The sequence below is a fragment of the Carlito syrichta genome, unplaced genomic scaffold (assembly GCF_000164805.1).
Source record: "Carlito syrichta isolate Samal-C Ts95f unplaced genomic scaffold, Tarsius_syrichta-2.0.1 Scaffold316389, whole genome shotgun sequence".
NCBI lineage: Eukaryota > Metazoa > Chordata > Mammalia > Primates > Tarsiidae > Carlito > Carlito syrichta.
Window position 1 is genome coordinate 1,033,819 of NW_007260485.1, and position 26,154 is coordinate 1,059,972.

The 26,154-nt window shown below is 37.1% G+C and overlaps 1 protein-coding gene across 1 annotated transcript; it reads right to left on the reverse strand.

The window, feature by feature from the left end:
- Window positions 1–577: 577 nt before the first annotated feature.
- On the reverse strand, window positions 578–25,832 carry VCPIP1 (valosin containing protein interacting protein 1). Its single transcript, XM_008074317.2, has 3 exons — window positions 22,834–25,832; window positions 11,392–11,478; window positions 578–1,489 (listed from the first exon to the last, which is right to left on the reverse strand). Exons 1-3 carry the CDS (start codon window positions 25,544–25,546, stop codon window positions 618–620), a joined length of 3,672 nt encoding a protein of 1,223 aa, XP_008072508.1. The 5' UTR covers window positions 25,547–25,832; the 3' UTR covers window positions 578–617.
- Window positions 25,833–26,154: the final 322 nt, after the last annotated feature.

Below are 26,154 nucleotides of genomic sequence, written 5' to 3' on the forward strand. Positions count from 1 at the left end.
ATATTTTCCCCAACCTTGCTCAAATCAGAAAATGTTATATCATTACACTCTATTGTCAAGATATTTTTGCCAGACATATATAGCTCTATGAATGTGTTTACATTCACAGAAATGTCAGCATCCCACTGCATAATAAATAATTTTATGAATTTTAAGATACAATTTAGTTCAACCTTCAAATTGACATAAATCTTCTGACACGCTAATAAATGTGGGATGGTTACCTTGATATCAGCATAGTAAAATCTCATTTCCCCACCTCCATTTCTAGCCTCTTCAGAAATCAAACACATTTAGCAAGAGAATTTTTATGTTTGAAACATTAAGACTTTTGTGGAAGTAAAATTACAAAGAATTTCCAATGAACCACATATAAGGAAGAAAACTCATCTCAGCAGATCTAATAACTAATTTATAGAAATTCAGAGCCAGCCTGGGCAGCAGTATATTAAAAGCTATTGCCAATCACACACTTGCTATCATGCACTGAATAACAAGATATAATCTTTGAATTATATACGTACAAGATTTTTAATGACTAATCAAGTTACGTGGCCCAGCCAACAAATATTACATATTCACAATAAACATTCTGCCTTTATTAGCCTCTAATGAAATCAAGAATGATCCATTGGCTCAGTTGTGTTAGTCATCTCAGCATCTTGACTATCCATCTCTTCAGGCTCCTCCACAGAATTTCCCTTTTGTGCTTTTGACCTTGTGGCAAATGCTGTTCCCAGTGCATCTACCACACAGCTATCAGTTGTTTCAGTATTCAAATTTTCAGTGCCACTCGCTAAAGAAAAAGATTCAGGCAAGCCAGTCTGAAGACTCCCAGACTTCGCAGAAGAACTCACAACTTCTACTTTCCTTTGAGGAAGATCAGATGGTGACTGCTCTGTACTTTGATCCCGCAAGTGCTTGTCCATTGAAGCCTGAATAGAAGAAACCATTTCCTGCAACTTTTTTCGCTGGGCCTCAACCAAATCAGGATCAAGCTGCCTGCTGTCTCTCATTGTTACTACTCCAGGAGCCATTCGAATAAGCTCACTGTTACTAGAAGCAGCTGTGAATACAGGCGGCTCTGTTTTCATGGAACTATTACTAAAGTCTGTTCCTGTATTATGCTTTCTTACAGCTGAAGTTTCTCTAGCTCTTGGATCAAGGTGTGGGTTACCAGATGCAGTTCCTAGAGAATGCCCTTTTCCCTGAAAGGCAGTTACATTATGAAGTTGCTCAGATTTCTTTTTTACTACTCCACCACTACCTAGTTTTAATAGCCCATGTGAGGGACTTGATTCCCTGCTTCTTGTAGAAGCCTCTGCTCGAACCTGACTTACAGCCTCTTTAACTAAATCTTCAACATCAGGACCAATGGGGAAATGTCCTGCAGCATCCACACACAACTCCAGTCTATCTTCAGAAGCATTATAGACAAAGGTTTTGCCAGGTAGATGTGGAAAAGTACAATGCTTGCCATCAGCCATACCTAAAGTTGGGGAAAAGACATTTAACATTTTAGAATCTTAGTAAAGACAATTATAGTTGAAATGGTGAATTTTCAATAACAATTTACAGACAGTGTCTTTCAAAACAAAAGTTCTTATAAAAGAATTTATCCTATTACAAAAAAGAACCATCACCATAAACTTACAATAGTTCCCTCCACAGATCTTTTTAAAAAAATAATTATCCTGAAGTTAAGAACGAAGCTCTAGGCTGGGCTTGGTGGCTCAGCCTGTAATCCCTGCACTTGTGAGGCTGAGGCGAGTGGACTGCCTGAGCCCGCAGGTTCGAGATCAGCCTAGGGAACTTGGTGAGAACTCATCTCTACTATAAAAATGTAGCAAGGCGTGGTAGCATGCACCTGTAGTTCTGGCTACTTGGAAGGCTGAAGTGAAGGATCGCCTGAGCCCAGCAGGTTGAAGCTGGGGTGGCCATGAGCATGCCACTGCACTCCAGCCTGTGCGACGGAGTGGGACTCAAACTCAAAAAAAAAAAAAAAAAAATGAAGCGCCAAACAAACAGCTGAGTTATATGGAAAACACAATGTAAACCAATGAGAAAACATACTTTTACTTACTAAGATTCACATTAAAAACCGCAAAATACCTATAAAGGCAAAGTAAAGTGTACCTAACTTGTTACACAGTATGTTGAACTAAAATCAAAAGTAATTCTACTGAATTATAGAATACCAAAATAAGTGTTTTCATGGTGTGCCATAGTATGCATCTTTCACAAATATAAAAAATATGAGCTTCCAAAATAAGATATTCCATAAAATAATAGTTGTGGGACACATTTAGGAAAACTAAGATTAACACACTGTGACTTCAGTGTGAACTGACACTTGGTCGTAAGAAAATTTGAAAGGCCTTATTCAATTAAATTCTTTTGAAATAACTCGTTATTTTCTGACAGGCCAGAACCACCAAAGTAAGCCTGGGTTATAGATGCTTCTCACGTAGCTCACTGCTATTTATGTCTCATGGTCCCCTAATGCAGCAATAGAGGATAAGAACATTAAAGTGAATTTCTTTCATTTTCTAGTCAAGAAGTTGGTCTCACTACAGGGTATTCCAAAATCTTACAGCTGTTTCAGCCTGGGTATTTTTTTTTAAATGTGTGTGCTTTAAACAACTCACTATCCTTATATTTTAAATTTGTCACTCTAACTATACTCCACTTATGTGATAGTAGGTTTTCCAATTTTATGAAATCACATAATTTCCATGTTTTAAAAAAGGTAAAGTAAAGAACTTTTAATAATATGTGGTTCATGGGGTGGGTATGTTTATGGGAAAATACAAAAGCAAACGCAAACTAGTTAGAAATGAAGGAAAGGGTAAGTGCAACAGAAATCCAGAGATGAGAGATGATAAATAAACTCTAGAATGCTCTGTGGGCATTTAGGCAGTCTCCAGCTTTGTAGAACATTAAGAATAGTTCCTTCTTTCCCCTAAAAAGCTTCGGTGGTTCTAATGTACCTCTCTGAAAAAATTCCAAATAACCAGAGAAAAGAACTCAATTGCAAATGAATAAATAACATTAATTTCAAATAAACATCAATTTCAATGGTAGGTAAAGTATTAATTAATAAAACTCCAAGTAGAATTTCCCCTTGACACATTTTCAGCAGGTAACATGCCAAAAGTAAGGTCAGAAATGCAGTCTAAATAGTACTTTTTTGGGCACAGCTGGAATCAGTTTATTGTCTACCAATTCCCTTCCTCAGAGATTTGTATACTATGGCTCAGGAAACAAAGGTAGCAAAGAAGAGAATTTTTTAAGACCAGACTGGCCCAAGACAAAGTTTTTAAATATCTACTTCTATACATAACATCTATTGAGCCTCACTGTGTACCAGGAACTAAAATGGATTCTGAGGACTTCAAAACAAAACATAATTCTTAGAAGATAGATACAAATAGATCATTATAATATAATTGGGTAAGTATAACAGTGGAGATATTACTCCTTATCTCACATGATTATTTAAGGATGAAATGAGAAAACCTATGCAAAGCACATACCATATCGCTTACTGTAAGTCAGGTAGTCAATATGTTTTAATTCTATCAGATCAAAAAGGTTTTACAATTGTTTCTAGACTACCTCTGTGATGCTTTCCTTTGGCTATCCCTGGAAAGAGTCATAATCCCACACATGTTCATCACAGTATTATTTATAATGAAACACTAGAAACAATCTAAACTTTCAATAGGAAAGAAATTATTAAATATATTATTCCCTATTTACTTGATGGAAGTAATAAGCAGCTGTTAAAATTTATATAAATCAGAAAGCTATAATGCCTGATATATACAGTAAAATGTGCATGATGCTACAATAGTAGGAAACAAATCTAAGTACGATTGCATGCTTGCCTAAAATCTGTATGTATAAGACAAATATCTAAAAATTATAGGTGATGTTTCCCATTTCTATAGTTTCTAGACTTTTATAATGTTATTTTAAAACTGTAATTTCAAATATATTTATAAATCAGTAGAACTATGTTAAATACAGTGCAACTATTGTTGTGATACCTTTAAGCATAATTGTTGTTTATGTTTTGAATGTTAGGAATCCAGGTACATTAAAATTTCTCTATCACATATCAACAATTCCATTACTCATAAATGCCAAATACATGTATACTAGTATTTATGCAACATTGTGCCTTATAGCAAAAAGCTAGAAACTACCCAAAAGCTCATCAGCAGAAAAATGGATGAATTATGTTAAAATGATACGATACTATGCAGCTGTGAAAATGAATCAACTATATATATAGTTGAACTCATCAACATGGGCAAATCTAAAGAAGTGTTGCATCAAAGTCACAGAAGAACATATACAGTATAATTCCATTTTTATGAAGTTCAAACACAAGCAAAGCTGAATATTATTTAGTTAAAGGATATCTACACAAGTATTAAAACTAAATTCACCTTTCTTCTCTGCACTTACCTCTGCACAAAGACCTGCAATAAAACTCACCACATTTTAAACCAATTAATTTTAAAATGCTTTTGCAAATATAAAGAACAGAAACAGTAATAGTCCAGCTTAGTTATATTAGGCAATATTTCTATTCAAATGTAGATATAACCATTTATATGTTAGGGTGGATTTGAACAAAGTAAGAGAGGTATGTTTCTTTCCTATTTTTGAGGGTGAGGAGGTGGGCTTGACATGCTATGATTCTTTTACCACAGGATAATAATAATATGATACATGAATCTGATGTAAAAAGGTAAAAACCACAAACAGAAAAAAAATCATATTTTGGAAGGTAAAATAATTTTCTGAGGAGGACCCATTTTAAATGGCTGTGTTATCATCAAAAGAACTTTAATTCTGCAAATAAAGCTGGAATTCTAATAACAATAACACTTGCTAAGTATTTATTAGGTACCAGGTCATTTGCTAACCACTGTATGTGCAGGATCTCTTTTGATCCTCACAACAACACTGACATTATCATAGCCACTTTACAAATAAAGAAACTGACATTTAGAAGTCACACAGAATGTAGGTGATAGATTCAGAATTTGATCTCAGATGTTCTAACTCCAGAGCTCTAAACTACTGTCTAATAAGGATAAATACCACATGTAACATTTAAAAAAAAACTTTACCTGTACGATGACCATTTGTATACCTAATCCTGAATTGTACCCCACATCTTTAAAATAAAAAAAATAATATATATATAACAATTCTATTAAGATATAGTTCACATACAATTCACCCAATTTTAAGTGCACAACTGAATGGTTTTGTAGTATATTCAGAGTTGCACAACCATTTGTAGAATATTTCATCACCTCAAAAAGAAACCCCAAACCTCAGCAGTCATTCCCCATTTCTTCCCTCTACCTCGTTCTCAGCCTAGGCAAACATTGATTTACCCTCTGTCTCTCTAGGTGTGCCTATTCTAGATATTTTATTATGTGGCTTTGTGACTGGCTTCTTTCATGTAAAATAATGTTTTCAAGATTCATCCCTGATATAATGTATCAATATTTGGTTACTTTTTATTGCTAAATAATTTTATTGTATGGATATGCCACATTTTATTTATCCAATCATTAGTTGATGGACATTTGGGATGCTTCCATTTTTGGCTATTATAAATAATGCTACCATGAATATTTGTGAACAAGTTTTGGATGGACATATGTTTTCATTTCTCTTGGGTAAACACCTAAGAGTAGAAATGCTGGGTTGTACAGTAACTCTATGTTTAATCTTTTGAGGAACTGCCAGACTGTTTTCTCAAGTAGCTGTCCCATTTTATATTCCCACCAGAAATGTATGAAGGCTTTAACAACAGTTCATATTACCTGACTCTTTAATCCCAGCCATGAGAATGGGTGTGAAGTATTATCTCTGTGTGGTTTTGATTTGCATTTCCCTGATGACCAATAATATTAATATCTTTTCATGCTTATTGGCCATTTACACATATATTTTGGAGAGACATCCATTCACACACTTTGTCCATTTTTAATTGGATTTTTTTTTTTTTTTATTTTTTTTATTTTTATTTGTCTTTTTTGGTGGAGTTATAAGAGTTCTTTTATTCTAGATACAACTCTACTATCAGATATGGACTTTGCAAAATTTTCTCCCATTATGCAGGTTGTCTTTTTATTTTATTGATGGCATTTTTTGCAGCACAAAAGTTTGCTTCTTTCTTTATTTTTTCTTGTTTGTGCTTTTGGTGTCATATCTAAGAAAGTTTTGCCTAATTCAGGGTCAAGAAATTTTATGCTTATGTTTTCTTCTAAGAGTTTTCTAATTTTATCTCTTACACTTAAGTCTTTGATCCATTTTTAATTAATTTTGTGTATGGTATGAGGTAGAGGTCAAACTTATTCTTCTACATGTGGATATCTAGTTGTCCTAGCACCACTTATTTAAAAGACTAGTATTTTCCCAGTGAACTGCCTCAGTACCACAACTACTATTTTAAAAATAATTTCACACTAGAAGCAAAACTATGTAGATGATCAAGACAGCTATTTCCACACCACCCCTTCCTCCCCCATTCCCCTGCCACATACAGAAAACAACTGAGGGATGTTACTTTCAGTTGCATGGGAGACAGTGCCTACTTGCCCAAATTGCTGAGGTCCTCATTACCCATCTTAGTGAAAGACTGAATTTTAAAAACCACCAATTCATATCAATATATTTCAGAAAATAAAATGAAAGGTAAAAAGTTTAAAAGGAATGCAATAAAAAGGGAAGAGATGCTAAGATAGACATGTATAGTTTTAAATGCCTATATTAAAAAAAAATTAGGCTGGGAATAGAAACACAATCACAAAAACACTCAATAGAATATTAACAAATTATTAGCCAGGCATGGTAGTACGTGTCTGTAGTTCCAGCTACTTGGAAGGCCGAGGCGGAAGGATCGCCAGAACCCAGCAGGTCAAAGCTGGGGTGGCCGTGAGTGTGCCACTGCACTCCAGCCTGGGCAACAGAGTGAGACTTCAACTCAAAAAAAAAAAAAAAAAAAAGAATATTAACAAATTAAATACAACATGCAAAGTTGGTTCAGCATTCAAAAATTCAATCAATGTAACTTGCCCAATCAACAAACTAAAAGAAAAAAACATGATCATCTTGATAAATGTAGAAAAGAGCATCTAACAAAATACAACATCCACTCATCATTTAAACTAGCAAACCATGGAATAGAAAGGATTATCAAGTATCCTCAACTTTATAAAAAATATCTCTGAAAAAACTACAGACTGAATGCTTCCCCCCAAGATAAGGAAAAAGAAAATAATGTCTGCTCTCACCACTCCTATTCAACACTGAACTGAAGGTACAAGTCATTGCAATAAGGCAAGAAAAAGAAATAAAAGGTATAAATATTGAAAAAGAAAAAATTGTCTTTTATTCAAAAAGACAATGATGACCTATATAGACAATCCCAAAGAATCTGCTAAAAAGCTGCTGGAACTAATATGTGAATTTAACGAGGTCACAGGGTACGAAGTCAATGCATAAAAACCAATTTTATTTATATGCACTAGCAATGAACACTAAGAACTTGAATTTTTTTTTTTTTAGTTGGAATCTTACTCTATTGCCCAGACTGGAGGGCAATGGCACACTCACGGCCACCAAAGCCTTGACCTGCCAGGTTCTGGCAATCCTTCCACCTCAGCCTTCCAAGTAGCTGGAGCTACAAAGCACATTACCACACCTGGTTAATTTTTTTTTTTTTTTTAATTGTAGAGACAAGGTCTCACCCAAGTTGCCCAGGCTAGTCTTGAACTCCTGGGCTCAAGCAATCCTCTTGCCTCAGCCTCCCAAAGCGCTAGGATTACAGGCTTGAGCCACCATGCCCAGTCCGGAAATTGGATTTTTTTAAAGCATTTTTTACCATAGCATTCAAAAAATATAAAATATTCAGGTGTAAACCTAACAAAGTATGTGTAAGGTGTATGCTGTAAATTACAAAATTTTAATAAGAGAAATGAAAGACTTAAGTCAATGAAGAAATATAACATTTTCATGAATCAAATGGCTCAGTGTTATGAAAATATCAATTGTCCCCAATCTGATCTATATAGATGCTCCTTGGTTTATAATGAGGATACATTTCTATAAACTCATCAAAAGTCAAAAATATCACTCAAAATGCATTTAGTAAGCCGATAAAGTCATCATGAAGTCAAAAAAATCTAAAGTCAAACCATCCTAAATTGAGGACTGTCTATATATTCAATGCAATCCCAATAAAACCCAGCAGACTTTTTTTGTAGAAATCAGCAAGGTGATTCTAAAATTTATATTGCATAAACAAAAGACTCAGAATACCCAAATCAATTTTGAAAAAGAAAAAATGATGGAAGGTTCACACTGACTTTAAGAATTATTATAAAGTACATGAATCAAGGTGTGGTATTGGTGAACATACATACAGATCAACAGATTCTAAAAATAGAACTACATATATGGTCAACTGATTTTTTAAAAATAATTTTACTTAAGTATATGTTGCATATTGTATAGTTTACCCTTTCTACATATACAATTCATGGTCAATTGGTTTTTGACAAAGGTACCAAAATAATTCAATGAATGAAGGAAAGTTTTTTCAAGAAGTAGTGCTGGAACAACTGGACACCCATACATTTAGAAAATCCTGGCTCATATCTTGCAATGTATTAAAAAATCAACTCAAAGTGGACCATAAATCTAAGATGATAAAACTCCTAGAAGAAAATTTTTATGACTTTGGGTTAGGCAAAGATTTCTTAGATAGGACACTAAAAACATAAAATATAAAATAAAAAATTGTTAAAGTGGACTTGAAAAATGAAAACATGTCCACACAAAGACCTGTACACAAATGTTTTTAGCAGCTTTATTTACAATAGCCAAAAATTGAAAACAGCCTAAATGTCCTCTAACTAGTCATGGATTTTTAAAAATGTGATATATCCATATAACGGAATACTACTTAGCAATAAAAAGGAATAAGTAACTAAAACATGCAACAAGACTGATCTGAAAAGCATACTAAAACCTAAACAAACAAGATTTTTCTGTAAAGGGCAACATTTGTGGACCATATGGTTTCTTTTACAACTATTCAACTCTGACACTATAATTCAAAAGCAGCCATAGACAATATGTCATCATGAGTATGGCTGGGTTCCAGTAAAACAATAACAGGCAGCAGACCTGATATGGCCCACAGGCCACAGTATGACAATTCCTGTGCTAAATCAAAGAAGCGAGACACAAAAGGTCATACTATATGATTCCATTTATATAGCAATATGAAAAAAACCAAACATACAGGGGCAAAAATCAAATCAGTGGTTGCCATGGCCTGGGGGTAAGGGGGGTTGACTATAAAGGGTCATAAGGCAACTTTTTGGAGTGATGGAACGATTCTATATCTTAACTATGATGTCTACATGACTGTGTATTTTTGCCAAAATCGTATACCATATACACAGTGTATACACCTCTATAACTAAAAAGGGTGAATTTTACTGTATATAAATTATGCCTCAATAACCCTGTCTTAGAAAAACAGATAAGAGAAAGGTATTTTTTGGTTTCTGATTTAAAAAAAAAGAGAGAGAAGAAAACATTTTTTAAGGCATTATCAAGGAAATTTAGACACTGACTGGATAGTTGGTAGTATTAAAAAAAATTCATTATTTTTTAGGTGTGATAATATTGTGGTTTTTAAATTTTTACTAAAAAAAAATTTTTTTTTGAGTCAGATCCCACTCCGCCACCCAGGCTGGAGTGCAGTGGCATGCTCACAGCCACCCCGGCGTCGACCTGCTGGGCTCAGGAGATCCTTCCATCTCAGCCTGCCAAGTAGCCAGAACTACAGGTGTAGGCTATCATGCCCAGTTAATTTTTTGATTTATTGTAGAGGTGAGGTCCCACCAAGTTGCCCAGGCTGTTCTCGAACCCGTGGGCCCAGGCAATCCCCTCATCTCAGCCTCCCAAAGTGCTGGGATTACAGGCTTTTGAGCCACCATGCCCAGCCGTGGCTATTTTTTAAAAAGCCAATAATAATAATAATAATAATAATAATAATAATAATAAGGCTTTACCCTTTAGAAATACATACTGAAGTTCCAAAAGAAAAGGGAACAAGAAAAAGATATACATACTGACATACTTAAAGATGAATTTATATTATATCTGAGATTTACTTTAAAATAGTCCACTTGAGAAGGGGATAGAGATATACTGATAATTACTGAATTTGGGTAGTAGGTAAACTAAACAGAGGTTCATTATATTATTCTTGGTACTTTTGTGTATGTTTGAGTATTTCTACAATATCCAAGTTGAAGGGTTTTTTTTAAGTAGGAAAAAAAGTGTACGAGGAAGAGATGAAAACCATAAACTAGAGATTATGTACTTAATGGTTACAGAGGCCAGGTATGTGAAACAGTGAGATAAACAAGAGTGGTAAGTCTAGAGCCAAAAGAATTCACATCAAATCTTTGAAAACCTGTGTGAAGTCCAACACATACCCTGGCAACCTCTTAAGACTACTCTGAAGGCCAGAGGTGGTGGCTCACACCTATAATCCCAGTACTTTGGGAGGCTGAGGCAGAAGAATCACTTTAACTCAGGAGTTCGAGACCAATTTAGGTAACATAGTAAGACCTCATCTCTAGAAAAAATTGAAAAATTAGCCAGGCTCGGTGGCATGAGCCTGTTATCCCAGCTACTCAGAAGGCTGAAGCAGAAGGATTTGCCTGAGCCCAGGAGGTCAAGACTGCGGTGAGCCATGATTGTGCCACAGCACTTCACCCTGGGTGACAGAGTGAGAACTCAACTCAAACAAAGAAAAAAAGGTACAGATGTACATTTGCACACAAGTGTATCTATCTTTACAAGTAATATTTACACAATGTAAATGAGCTAAATGTAAAATAAGCTGTTTCCTAGAACCTAGAATGCAATGAGATATATACTAACTATAGCTAAAATACAACAACAAAAACATTATATTATCTGGTTCTGGGATGGTCACTAGCATTATAATCAAATCTGCTTCTAATTTCACAATTTGTCTTTAGTTGTTAAGAATCATACACATAGTTTAAAAGAGAAAAGAGAAGCAAGAAAATGATAGGAGATTTTTAGTAATACTACAGCAGAAAACACAGCTGACCATGTCACAGTGATAAGTCATTTTAATTAGATTACAGAAGAATATAACTTAACTGCTAAATATAATTTAACTGCTAAAGAATAATATAAACCTAAAATTAACTTCAGAAATATTTTTAGTAAAAGACTATCTGAACTTTCTTAATCTTACAACAGCTTAAGTAGAGATATCTAAAAATAAGAAATTAACTATACCCATGGTTTTCTTCATAATATTGTAGAATACGCCACCCTGCTGAAACATATGAGGAAGTCCCTTTGCATAAGACCATACATCTTCTCCTGTAAAACAAAACAGATACAGTATTAGCAACAAACAAGAGTTCCACCCACACTGCTTTAGTATAGATTAGCCTAGAACACAGATCGCAAGGCTGAGCTCCTTGAGTGAAACAGCCTGGTACACCATAAAGGGATGACTTAAAATGACAGAACTGCGGCACCTAGAAATGCACAGCCTAGCTAAAGGTAGCAGCCACCGCCAAGTGCCGTCATGGAAGACTGTAGGCCTGATGTTTAAGACCATGTGGCTTTTCAAGAGAAGCCAGAAATTCAAGTTTTTAATATGAATTCTCCCAATTTTTAAACACAGGAACTAATTCAAAAGTGTCATTAAAACTGCATGAGCCAATATTGGGCTTTTTTTTTTGAGTTGGAGTCTCACTCTGTTGCCCAGACTGGAGTGCAGTGGCCGCTCCCGTTGCTGGGCTCCGGTGATCCTTCCGCCTCAGCCTTCCGAATAGCCGGAATTACAGGCGCACGCTACCATGCCCGGCTGATTTTTTGATTTATTGTAGAGATGAGGTCTCGCCTGCAAAGGTGGGTCTCGAACCCATGGGCTCAGGCAATCCACTCACCTCAGCCTCCCAAAGGCGCGGGATTACAGGCTGACCCACCAAGCCCAGCTATATTGAGCATATTAAACAAAATATATCTGAAGGTTCAATCCAGCTCAAAGGAAACTAGTTTACAAACTGTACTAGGATAGAAAAAGTTATAGAAAGATATTTATTTTTTAAAACTAAAATATAAAATTGTATATTTTATATTTATGTTTAAACCAAGTAAAAATAAATGAAAAGGGCTAGGGAGAAAAAGTCAAACTGAAGATAAGTAATTTATATTGCATTTTGTTGTTTTAAAGTTGGCTTTTTTATTTTTAAAAGTTTTTTAGAGACAGAGACTTGCTCTGTTACCCAGGCTGGAGTGCAGTGGTGCAATCACAGCTCAATGCAATCTTAAACTCCTCCTGAGCTCAAAAAACCTTCCACCTCAGTCTCCCATCCCCATCTAATTTTTAACTTTTTTTTTGTAGAAGCAGGGTCTCCCTATTTTGCCCAGTCTGGTCTCGAACTTCTGGCCTCAAGTGATCCTCCTGTCTCAGTCTCCCAAAGAGCTGGGAATACAGGTATGAGCCACTGCGTCTGGCCCAAAATAACAATTAGAAGACCACAATATCCACAAACAAAACCATCATTTCACAAAATCTTTTTTTCAAAAACATCTTTTGAGAGTACCTATTTCAATAACAAGTTTCAAATGAAAAGCTGAGAATGATAATCACTGTTGAGGAAGTCAATAAAGAATGGAAAAAACATAAAAGTTACTTAAGGTATGCATAATATGGTTGTTTTTGTTTCTTTATACTTTACTTTCCAATCTGCTAACATGTATGTATTGCTTTCATAACCAATAAGTGTGTAGGTTTGTAGTTTAGCTTTTTTTTTTAGAGACAAGGTCTCACTTTGTCATTCAGGCTGGAGTACAGTGGCACAATCATAGCTCACTGCAGCCTTGAATTCCTGGACTCAAGGGATGCTCCTGCATCAGCCTCCTGAATAGCTGGGACTACAGGTATATACTGCATACTCCGCTAATTTTTTAACTTTTTGTTCAAGACCTAGGCTGGTCACAAACTCCTGGCCTCAAGAAATACTCCCACTCTGGCCTCACAAAGTGCTGGGATTACAGGAGTGAGCTACCACGCCTGGGCTTTTTAGTTAATTTTAACCAAAAAAGGTAAACTTTTGTCTTTCCTACTTGAAGATTATATTATCGGACCTGAGCACTGAATAGCAGTGATGGATGATGCTAATTAATCACTATGTAGTTACAATGTCTCAGCGTTCTAAACCCTTTTCACATTCATAAACAGGATATGAATTTGTGTGGTAGTCAGTTAAATCCTCAGTATACCAGTTTAAAGCAAAAAAATTTAAAAAGCTTTGGCATTTGAAGTTTCAGTTAACCAGAACATTTACTTACAAATCAACATGTGACTAATAATGCAGCATTACTAGAATATCTATATTTAAGGGCAGACACACAGAGGTCTAACTTAAAATTTTGAACATTAATAAGTGTTCCCAAATACAGAAATATTAAGAACTTCTAACAGTGGCTCTGATTGCTGAACTCACTATTAATCTTCATTTGGATAAATGACTTCTATGGTGACAACCTTTCATTTAATTATTGTCAGTGTTATCCTAAATATACTTAGTGTTTTCTTAAATATTCTAGGATAGCATTTATTTGGAAGACATATAAAAAAATTACACGGTAACATTTAATTTTTGGTAAGAGTCTGAACAAAGCCGGCCCAAAGGTAGTAAGTTACTCAATTGATCATGGAGAGTCTGTCATGATTGGAAGTCCTTGTTTCACTCTTTACCCCCTTCTCACTACTGTTCTTGAGTAGTCTTTTAAAAACAAACAAAAACAAGAATCTGAACAGGTGCCAAAGTGGTGAACTACTCAGAAGTGACCAACTGAATCATCAGAAATATCATATTTCTTGGTCAAGAACGACCGCTAATGCCTGTAATCTCAGTGCTTTGGGAGGCTGAGATGGGAAGATCACTTGAGGCCAGGAGTTCAAGATCAGTTTGGGGAACACAGGGAAATACTGTCTCTACAAAAAAATTGAAAAACCACAGCTGATCACAATGGTCCTAAGCCTGTAGTCCTGGCTACTCAGGAGGTAGTGGCTAGAGGATCACTTGAGCCAAGGAGTTTGAAGTTACAGTGAACTATGATGTAGCCACTACCTTCTAGCCTGGGCAAAAGAGATATACTGTCTCAAAAAAATTTTTCTTAAAGAAAGAAAGAAAAAGAAAAATCACATTTCTTAGTACTTTTCTGCTGTATTTGTTAACCTTGTTTTCATGATCTCTCCCTAAGGAGACTTTGTAGACATTATTTTCCTAATCCTCCCCACCTCCCCCATGATAGTTGACTAAAACAGATATATATCTGTTTATGTGCCGAATGTATATCTTAGTTTTATACATTAACAAGTAAGATTCTTTTCACCCTCCCTCCCCCAAGAACCAATTTTCATCCTCTGTAGAGTAATGTGATCCTACTGCTCTCTTGCTTTAAAAGAACGATAGATGCTGTCTATGCCTCTATTATCTACAAAACTCTGAGCAGTAAATAGTTTCATTTACTCATCACAACTAAGCTCTACAGTCAAGGAAACAAGCTAGAGATCACAGAGCCAGGATGTGAACCATGTATATCATTCCAAAGCTTATACCTGTTCCACTGATATTAAACCTCTACTAAAGGGCAAAACTGTGTTACAACAAATTTGATAGAACTATCCAGTCTTTTTTTTAAATACAGAATTTCAAGGCATCAACAACTGGTTAGAGGGAAAAAACAGATGAATTATTTCTTTTGGTATACAAATATCTCCACTGAAATCATATTTGTTGGTAAAAGAAATGAGGAGAAAGATTAGAGATCAGGAAGCAGGGGTTGTGACACTTTACACAAGTCCCCCATGAGTCTCACATTGCATTTCTCTCCATTCCTCCTTCTATTATCCTGGTTCAGGCATTGTCTCTTGCCTAGATTACTGCCACCATTTAATTGGTTTCCCTTGTCTTGTCTTCCCCATATCTTCCCTAAAGCTTTTCCCTGTCTTCCCTAAATTCCTCTTCCATACAGCCTTCAAAGCTAAACCTGTAATGGCTCTCCAAAGCCATGTGGCAAAGTCCAAGTTCTTGTTCCACGGCATTCAAGGCACTCTAAAAGTTGGTCCTTATCTGCGTCTCCCATCTCACATCATACCTTACCTTTTTTTTTTTTTAAAAAGCAACACCACCAAACTGCTCCATTACCGTAAAGACCAATCAATAATTGTCAATTATCCTTAAAACTCAATCTAGGTGTCACTTCCTCTAGGCTCCTTTGGAGGGGTGGCTGGTAAGTACCCTTATTTGATGCTCCTGTGTTTATGAATACCACAGTCCTTATCATACTGCAGGTTTATTGACCTGTTTTCCCTTTTCAGACTGGCCTATCTGACTTTATCTCCAGGGCCTGCCACAGTGTTAAACAGATCACAGCACTCTTAGTATTAGTCAAATGAATGTATAGAATAAATATTATAAATGAGGTTTTTCAGCTGGGCTTGGTGGCTCATACTATAATTCCTGTAAGGCGAGTGGATTGCCTGAGCCCATGAGTTTGAGACCAGCCCAGGCAGCCTGGCAAGACCTGATCTCTACAATAAATAAAAAATTAGCTGGGCATGGTAGCATGGGCCTATAATTCCAGCTACTTGGAAGGCTGAGGCAGATGGATCACTGGAGCCCAGATCGACGTTGGGATGGCCACGAGCATGCCACTGCACTCTAGCCTGGGCAATGGAGTGAGACTCTGACTCAAAAAAAAAAAGAAAGAAAAAATGAGGTTTTTCCTTTTAAACAGCACCTAAAAGAAGTCCACAAAAACTTAATTGAACTGGCAAGATGATAACTGTTCTTCAACGTTGTATCTATAAAATGTAACTAATGGGTACCATCTGTTTTCTCTTCAAAAATCTAAAAAAATAAAATCATAGCAAAAAGAAGGAAAAAAATATTTTTCTACCATTTCATTAGAAAGTGTACTTCTAGAGAATAGGAATGGTTTGGTAAAGTCTCTAGCAAATAATATGTTAATTAATATTTTTCTGTTAGTCTCCAATTAACTTTATAATTCAACTGTTTTTTCATAGTACAACAGTAAAATATTTCAATATACCATGTGTATATAAATGTAGAAAGAAAATCTGTACTACCAATATAGATAACCTCTGTTAACACCTTGTCTTCCACAAATCCTTCCTCTTCATAGCCTTCAGTTCTTCTACCTGAATATGGCTAAATATGGCAGTGGCATTATGGGCAGCTTTTCTTTTGGTTTATCCATTTTTTCCCCATTTAATATGAGTTAATCTTTAATTTTTAAAAGAGCATGTTAAAAATAACAATTTTTTAAAACTATTTTTCTAACTTTTTCTTAGTAATGAAAGTAATGAAGTTTAAAGTTATCGTCAAAAAATTTAAGAGGTCATCATTTTAATTTTCTAAATTTAAACACTTTAAAGGCAACTTGAAGTTTTTAGTTTGTAGTAAATTTTTAAATCTAACATTTATATAAAATATATTTTTAACGTCCCAAAGAAATAACTAAAATTAACCTAAACTCAAGTATCCGTGACCATAAAATAAACTGAAAATACATAAGTTTATTTAAATTTAAAGTTTAGCTGGGTGTAGTGGCTCACGCCTGTAAATCCAGTGCTTTGGGAGGCCAAGGCAAGGGGACTGCCTGATCCCAGGAGTTGGAGACCAGCCTGGGCAACATGGTAAGATCTCATCTCTACAATAAATAAATTAGCTTGGCATGGTTGCCGGTGCCCACAATCCCAACTACTTGGAAGACCGAGGTGGAAGGATCCTGAGAGGTGCCTAAGTCCAGCACAACAAGGCTGTGGTAGCCGTGGGCAACAGGGTGAGACTATGACTTAAAAAAAAAAAAAAGAAAAAATTAAATAAACAATTCCAAATTTTTAAACAATTTGAATAAGTAGTTTCAAATATGAAGTAGGAACACAGGATTGTCTTTACTAGAGAGAATTTCAAAAGTATTCTTTGCTGAAAGAATTGTTGCTATCTCTCTGCCCTTTCTCAGATCTACCCATGTAAAAGTTTATCTATTCTGTTGACAGTCAAAATGGTTTCTAAGATAAGCATATCTCGCCTAATACTCAGTCTCCTTAAGTGTATCCAGCCATGCAGCTGTTAGTCACCAACAGTATTAGAGAATATTTTTGTCATACACTTATATGCAGACAAATCCAACAGAGTGTAAATATGTACACATGTACACAGAATCTGAAAGGACACATTCCAATTCATTCATGGGGAAGTAAAAATGTTAAGGAGAACTACCACATTTTATTTTAGACATATGTAAACTTGTTGAATTTTTAAAAAATAATATATTGTAATTGAAAAAATATTAAGAGAAATAAAAGGTAACAAAGCAGTTGAGTATAGAAAGGAATAGCATAATAGTTAACATAATTTTCAAAATATGATATAAACAGCATGTACAACATGTATGTTTATATTTATCTTAAGATACATCTACATGCATTACTTTTTATTAAACTTTATAATTGGATAAAAAGTAATGCGTTAAATCTGCTACATAAAAATCAACAGAAGGGTTATCAGAAGACATACAAGAATACTATGCGTAAGTACTACCTAGATTTGACCTGTCCTTCATCTAACATTTGAAAAAATAATCAAGATGTAATAAAAATATTCACATTCAATGTCACCTAAAAAACAAGTGTCTAAGGTCCAAATATGATTCTGGAAAATACTAAAGCATTTAGAAAATCCTAAGGCATCAAGAAGTATTATGAAATTACAAAATATTGTGTATTTTTAAAATATAAATTAAAAAGTCACACAGTTCTTTCAGAAAGAGAGAAGGTATAAAAAAATCAAACACACTTCTCAACTCCTAAAAGATTGGCCATCTTTACAGTAAAGCTAGACAAATATCAAGTAGTCTAATTCCATTTAAGTAACTCCAAACTGACAAATTCTACTCTTCACTTAAATCTGTCTTTAGCTGTAGGAAAAACAAAAAAACAAACTGGAAACTAAGAAAATATAATACGAATAAAAAAAAAAACGAGCCTAATATTTATGGTGAATAATGTACTACCAATCCTATCTACTATGAAAGAAAACTCACAAATAACTGGTCTGTAAGAAATTGTAATAACATATTTTGTAAAGCAAGAGTTAGGGTCATTCAAGTATTATATAAATAACAAAGATGACTGTCTGTAAAAAATGAAGATCAATTACGTCTAGCAGTCTGAATAAGAGGTTGAAGTGTGAAATATTATAGGTAGAACACTGTTACTCCGTTTTATACTACCATCATAAGATTCAAAATGACTAAGATCCATGAGTGACTTGTACCAAGCAAAAAATGGATACATCTGTTTACTGTTTTGTTGATATAAATAATAGAAAATTTCAATTTATTCTACTTAAAAACAAAAGAAAGGGGCCGGGCTCAGTGGCTCAGTCTGCAATCCCAGCACTTTGGGAGACCAAGGCAGGTGGATTGCCTGAGCCCATGGGTTGGAGACCAGCCTGGGGAACTTGGCAAGACTTCCTCCCTACACTACATCAAAAATTAGTCAAGCATGGTAGCACATGCCTGTAGTTCTGGATACTTGAAGGCTGAGGTGGAAGGATCACTGGAGCCCAGCAAGTCGACGCTGGGGTAGCTGTTGTGCCACTGTATTCCAGCCTGGGCGCCGGAGTGAGATACCAACTCAAAAAAAAGGAAGGAAAAAACCTCATATCCTTGGCCATCACAAAGTCAGTCTATTTAGTGAAAATATACAATCCTTAGTACACATATATTTGATTCTTAATCAAATGAAATGTATTCTAAAATGTTATATTGATCATATTTTGGGGCTTTATAATTTTTTTTTTTAAGTTGGAGTCTCACTCTGTCGCCCAGGTTGGAGTGCAGTGGCATGCTCACGGCCACCCCAGCATCGACCTGCTGTGCTCCAGCAATCCTTCTCCCTCAGCCTTCCAAGTAGCCAAAACTACAGACATGCACTACCACATTCGGCTAATTTTTTAAAAAAATTTATTGTAGAAACAAGGTCTTCCCAAGTTGCCCAGGTTGGTCTTAAACTTGCGGGCAATCCACTTGCCTTGGCCTCCCAAAGTACTGGGATTACCAGCTAAGCCACTGAGCCCGGCCTATAATTTTTATGTATGTAGAAAAGAAAGCTAGATATCTGTTGATGAAAACTATAAAAGTATGGAATTCAGCGAGGCATGGTCGCTCACACCTGTAATCTCAGAACTCTGGGAGGATAAGGTAGGATCACTTGAGTCCAGGAGCTCAAGTCCACAACCTGGGCAACATAGCAACACCTTGTCTCTACAAAAAAAAAAAAAAAAAGAAAGAAAGAAAGAAAAATCAGGGGTGGTGGTGCGTGTCTGTAGTCGCAGCTACCCCAGAGGCTGAAGCAGAAGGATTGCTTAAGCCCAGGAAATCAAGGCTGCAGTGAGTCAAAATTGTGGCACTGAATTTCAGTCTGGGCAACTGAGTAAGACCTTGTCTCAAAAAACAAAAAGTATAGGACTCCTTGAGATTGTGCAAGTAAATTTATGGATGGTAAGGACTAAATCTCATTCATCTTTGTACCCCCATCTTAGCCTCAAACTCATAGCATTCATTGATTTTGCTGAAATAATGTGCATTCATTCATTCAACAAGCATTTACTTGGTACCTACTATGTGCTAGGACCTGTACCAGGTGATAAGGCATTCATTAGTGAATAAAATAGGCTATGGTCTCTGCCTCTGACTTTATAACATAGTGGGGGAGGCAAATAAAAAGTTTAACAAACAAGATCATTAAAAGTTGTGATAGATGCTTTGAAGAAAATAAACAGAGTACTGCATAATTATAGAGGGGACCTATTTAGAATGGTCAGCAAAGGTCTCTCAAATCTTTAGATGGTGGTATTTAAGCCGAAACTTAAATAAGAGTCAGCTATCTGAACACCATAAAGCTTGATGAGTTATTTTCTAAACTAACATAGTAGCAGCTTAGCTCACATTTTGTAATTCACAAAGTAATTTCTGCACTTTGAAATCTGTAATTTTCTAAATAAGCCCTGTCATTTTCTAGCTCTCTCCATTCTAAACATCAGTAGTTGCCCAGCAACCTTTACATATGCTTGTGTGTGTATAACTATCTCCAAATTGACATTTTTAGAAACATATCACTTTTTATTAGAAAAATCTTCTACATAATTCAAATAAATTTATAAGAGAATTATAAAGAAAACTAGTATTTATAAGGGACTAATATAATGCATGTTATGCATTGTTTTAGTACTTCAATTTAAAACAGAAAGTCTCTCAAGTCTACTATTTTGAAATTAGCAAGACACTTTTTTGCATTCACATTCTATGCTGACAGTGAAAGCAACAGTTTTAAAATTTATGGGACAGAGGCAGCAATATGAATGTTGGATGTGAAGAGGGAAGGGATCAGGACAAAAAGACATTATCTTGATATATTCATTACAGTTCATAGTCTGGTTCTCAGATATTCAGATCCAAGAACCTCAAACCAAACTTAAAAAACAGCTATTTATAAGCTAGAATTATATTTTACCAGTTTTCATTGTAAAATATATCATACTGACCAGATTAAGACTACTGATCATAATCCTATCCAAGTCAATTTATTAATCTACAATGGGGAGCATACTTTCAGAGTAAACATAACTTTATCTTCATTCTCATCTGTACATCAAAACTTATTATCAGGAAGCTAAATGAGTGATAAGAATAGATGCTTAATAAACATAGAAATCAGGCAAAGGGATAGAGATGTTTCAGCTAGGTCATAGTCAGGACTGATCAAATATTCCTGGCCTGCCACAGAGATTACCTTTCTAGTTACCAGAGTTTTCGCGAACCCCAGATGATGTATCTTTTTTTTTTGTATAGCAGTATATAAACATTGCCAAATTCTGCTTTTCAGACTCTTTTTCAATGTTCAGTGCTGACTGACCATCCCTTCCATTTCTGCAGATACAGCCTTTCTTTAGATATGTTAATGTCATCTATTTAATTCAGTCAAAAACATTTCAAAGTACCTACTACCTGCTGGGCACTATACTAGTCACTGAGCATACAAGGTTAGAGAAGATATGAGCCACAAACTCAAGAGTTCATCTTCTACTGAGGAAGGCCTTCTTTTTCCTGTTTTTGACCTGAGAAATTGCTGGTCTTTTAAAGTACCTTCCACATGTATCTAATTGTATTCATTCTGTGAGGATGTTATTTAATTTTCAGAGTTCTAGGTATACTTTGGCCTTACACACCAGCTACAAAGGATATTTTGTATGGGGGAGGCAACTGAAGCCCTCTGGAATTAAGAACTTGCCTGAAATCACTAAGGTAATAAAGTAGTAGAGCCAAGATTCAAATTCTAGGTCTTTCTGACTCCAAAGATTAGTCTTTTCCTCTATCCCATGCAGTCTCTAAGAAACCAGAAACTCTGGATAGGTAGAAATAAATACGCAAAGTGCCTAGGACAGTTCCTGACATATCCTCCATCTGAATTACTATGTCTGCCAAATTAAAATCAGCAATATCAAGTTATACATTTGTGCAGGTTTTTCAGATCCTCTATAAGTACTAGGCCCCCAATAAAGAATAAATAATAATAGGGCAACCCCCGTGGGTCCCCCCTCCCACAGTGGGGGCTTTTCTGTCCTCTCAATAAATCCTACTTTCAAAATAATAATAATAATATTCATTATAGGCAAGGAGTAAATAACATTCATTCTGGTAGGTCAAAGCCCAATTCACTGACATTTAACACTCTCAGCAAACATAATCAAAACCCAGATCCCTTTTCTAGTTCAAATTTCTAATCCCAGCAAAAATAAGGTCCCTCCGATATCTAATGTATTTAAATCTCACTTCATTCTTTAAAATTTAGTAAAGCATATTGACAGTGATTTTAAACCAAACATTAAGCAAACAAAGATACTGCAAAAATGCACCTCTGGACAGTATCCCGAATTATCTAAAGCTTTAAATTACATATTTCCTTTAATTTATGAATTATTAAAAGGAAATACTTCTTAACCCCATTCCATCTATCTGTTTCTTACGTTTCTAATAAGGTATAATTGTTCATTACAGTCTATGGCAAAGACTTACTGAGCACTAAAATTAAATACTAATCCTAGTGTACAGATAAGAAAAATGTGTTGAACTGGGGAAGCCAGAGCATGAAATCGAAGAGAGAGACTATTAGGAAGGAATACAGTGAAAATATAAACACCAGAAACTGCAATTCATCAAACAGGAAGTCCTGAAATCACATGACAGGCAGGAAAATAAAAATTAAAAATAAATGAAAAAGGGGCAGGAGAGGCAGCTCAATAAAGCCTACAAAAAAACTTTTAAAAAATTAAAAGGCTTTAAATAGATACCTTCCAAGCCTGTTTTAAAAAGAAAATTGCAAAGATATGTTTAAATAATCTGATGACAGTTGAGAGACTACTTTCACTTTCTAGTTGTTTTCCTAATGGTTACTCAATAATCATATTAGTATCTACCCATTAACTGCCAAAACATCAAAAATAATTTTCTCCTAAAATATATAATTAAATATTTATAATGACCACAGATGTGCCCCCCAAAGAGAAAAACTTAATGTATTATATTTACAATTAAGATACACAATGTGAATTAAATTGATCTTACCCATTAATGTTGCTAAAAGACACAAGGAGTACATTTCTTTGTCAGCTTGCTCCTGAAGTTCCTTAGATGACAGTTTACCAGTAACAGCAATATCTTCTTGCTTCACAGTGTGGGCTGAATGTGCTGCAGCAGACTGACTACCTTCAGCTTTGCTTTTTAGAATCTCTATTGTAATTCTGTCACCATGCTGTAAAGGAACTGGCTCCTTTTCCATTCCTGCCTGTGGTGGCATTAACTCTTTAGGAGGAAAGCCATATCGAATACACTGTAAATATGGAGGAATGTTGAATTCCCTGGCTATACTTTCCTGAAGTTCAAAAAAGGTTGTTGAAGACTTAAGTGTAACCATGGACTGTCGTCCATCATTAGTTGTTATTCGGATCTTCTTCTCCTTAGAAGTTGTAGGTGAATAGGGAGACTTGGTAGGCGTAGCAGGTGCAGAGGATGGACCATCACGAATAGTACTAGGAGAAACAGTTCTGGGCTGCCCTTTTGGTTCTTGTTTTAGCTTCTCTGATTTCCGTTTCTGCATTACAGAAGCCTGTTCCGTAATATTCTGTTGAATAGTTCTTTCAGTTTTACTCATGTTTAACTCCTCCTTGTGCAAAGTTTTTGCTTTCTGTCCAGTAAGAATAATTTTAGTTGGGAGCTGAGACTCTGATTCTTGTCCTTGTACATCTCCAACTCTTTGGGCATGAGCACCATCTATATTTACAGGAGTATAATCATCAGGATTCTTTTTGGCAGTCTGATGCAATATAGTGTGGACAACTTTCTGAACTAGGATTTCACTCCCAAATTCACCTGGAAAGTGCTTGGTCACAAGTTTCATTGCAACGTCGTAAACATTACTATTCAAGGATGGATCACTTTCATACTGGAACCAATATACTGTCTCCCTGACCACTCTCCCACCCCATTCCAAAGTAATAGGGAAAGCTTCTGGTAGATTGTCATACTCCTTACCATCCCAAAAATGTTTGAATCCACAACCACATTTTCCACCAGTGGACCTAGAATTAGTTCTGTCTCCATCCAAATATACAATAGATCCATCTCCTCTGACCCTTCGCACAGATGTGCCATGGCACCAATTACAAGCTGTTAGGTTACTCAACCCATAGTCTGGTACCAGAACATCTTTCACCGAATCATATGAGCAAACCAAATTGTTCAAGGGAAAGCTATAATTTTTGTCAGGCCTCAGCTGTCCATGAGTACTTTTTGCCAGGTTATACAGTTTCCCTCCTGGAGCCAACCACTCTGGAGGAACATGAAGTTCAGAAAGGGCACCACAGAGCAAACATTTGTGAAGGCGATTATCCATTACCGCTTTTTTAGCAGCTGCTGTGACTTCTTCAGGTTGAACGCCTATCACTCCAGTCCTTCTGTAGAAATACTGATGGACATCAGCAACCAAACTAGGATGGATACCATGTTTGTCCATAAAGACTTCTTCCATAGCTGCAACAAGCCTAAGTAAGTATTTATCTTGCAAACTTCTGTCTCCTCCAATAACACAACCACCATCTTCCTCAAGTTTGATGTACTTCTTAATGAGGTCCTGAGGCACACCCCATGCTTTAGGAAGCAAATTCATAGGCAGTTTGGGCAAAGCTGCCCCTTTTATGCCTACCAAGGGGATATAATGGTTTCTACCAGAGCTGCTCCATGCAATACAGATTGGTTTGTTCAAATGACCGTCTTTCCCAGTGCACTTCTCCGCAGGGATGAGCCCAGGCAGAAAGGTGGCTGAATAATCACCAGAGCTTCTCATGCCACTGAGGGAATCTAACAGAATAATAGGACGGTGTAACACATTGGCGAGGCCAAATATGTGAATATTCCTCAGGCCCAAGGGAACACCCTCAGGTGGTACAAACAGAGGGTCACACTCATTGATAATATCCTCCCACTCAGCAGCATCAATGAAGTCATGGAACAGAGCTTGATACCGGGCCAGGTGCTGCTGAAAGTGCTGTTTAAGGTTCTCTCTCAAGGCATGCCAGAAGAGCTCCCGGCCTACCAGAGCCCGAGACACAGCATGCACCAAGCAGTGTCCATCCCCGTCCACATGCACTGGAATGAGACACTCCTGACTTTTATTGGCCCGCTTGATGTCCTCGAGAGTGTCATGCAAATACAGGAGGCTTCCGGAGCGGTCCTTGCCGTAGCCCACCGTGTTAACATGCTCTGGTTCTATGAGGAAGGCGCGGTCACCCAGCAAAGCGCAATCGAACAGCTCGCCCTGGTTCATGTCCCGGAGGAGCTTGGCCCGGCCTGTCTGTTTGTCCATTCCATAGCGAGCTAATATGGGCGACAACAATTTGCAGTGGTAGTTGGAAAGGCCCATCACCTTTACCAGTTCCGTGTTCTTCTTGGGTGCCCCCGTCACCCCGAGCAGCGCGTTCCGCAGCAGGTTGTGCAGCACCACGTCCGGGTCGGTCACCTCCTCCACCCCCAGCAGCTGTTGCTGCTCGTGCCGCTGTCCGCACTCGGTACACTCGATGCTGACAGAACCCGAGGCCGGGAAGAACAGACGCGCCTGGCACTTCGGATCCGGGCAGCTCCCGGAAAGGATTCGCCGGTCTCTCCGCTTCGAGAGTCCCCCCGGCGCAGCCGCCGCCGCCGCCGCCAAGGACGGCGGAGTCTGCGGAGCCTCGGGGGGAGGAGGTGGCGGCGGCAGCGGAGGCGGCGGCGGCGGCTGAGACATAGCTCTCGGCTCTCGAGTCTCGCTCCGCGTCCCAAGCGACCCTCAAAGGCTCATAGCCCAGACCTCCACCGACCCGACCTGGTCTCGTCCAGGCCCAGGGCGAATCACTTTCCTTTCCCTACCAGCTCCTCCTCCTCCTAAGCGAAGGCGGAAGCGCCGGACGTTATTTCTCTTCTTACTTCTCCACTGCTGGCCGTTGCCCCGAACGTAACGGCCACCACCCCACCCCGCACTCACACTCACTCACTCTCGCTCTCTCTCCCTCTCCCTCAGACACACAGACATACACGCCCCCACTGGGAGTGCGCAGGCGCGGCTTCCGCTCTGCCCTCTGGGAATTAGAGTCCTCTAGCCCCTCTACTGGCCGTCGAGTGCTAGGAGCTTGGGTCCACAGTGAACTACAAATACCGTGAGACCAAGCGGTCCAGCTCCGGCGGAGAGGCGGAAGAGGACGATAATCGGAAGGGGGGCAGAAAGGAAGTTGGGGACTCGTGTTGCCTACCGGGAGTTGTAGTTTCAACGGTACCTTCCTTGCCGTCTTCCCCCAGTCTGCTGCCCGAGGAAAAGAGTCCAAGAGACCACATTTCCTAGGATGCCCTGCGGTGCGT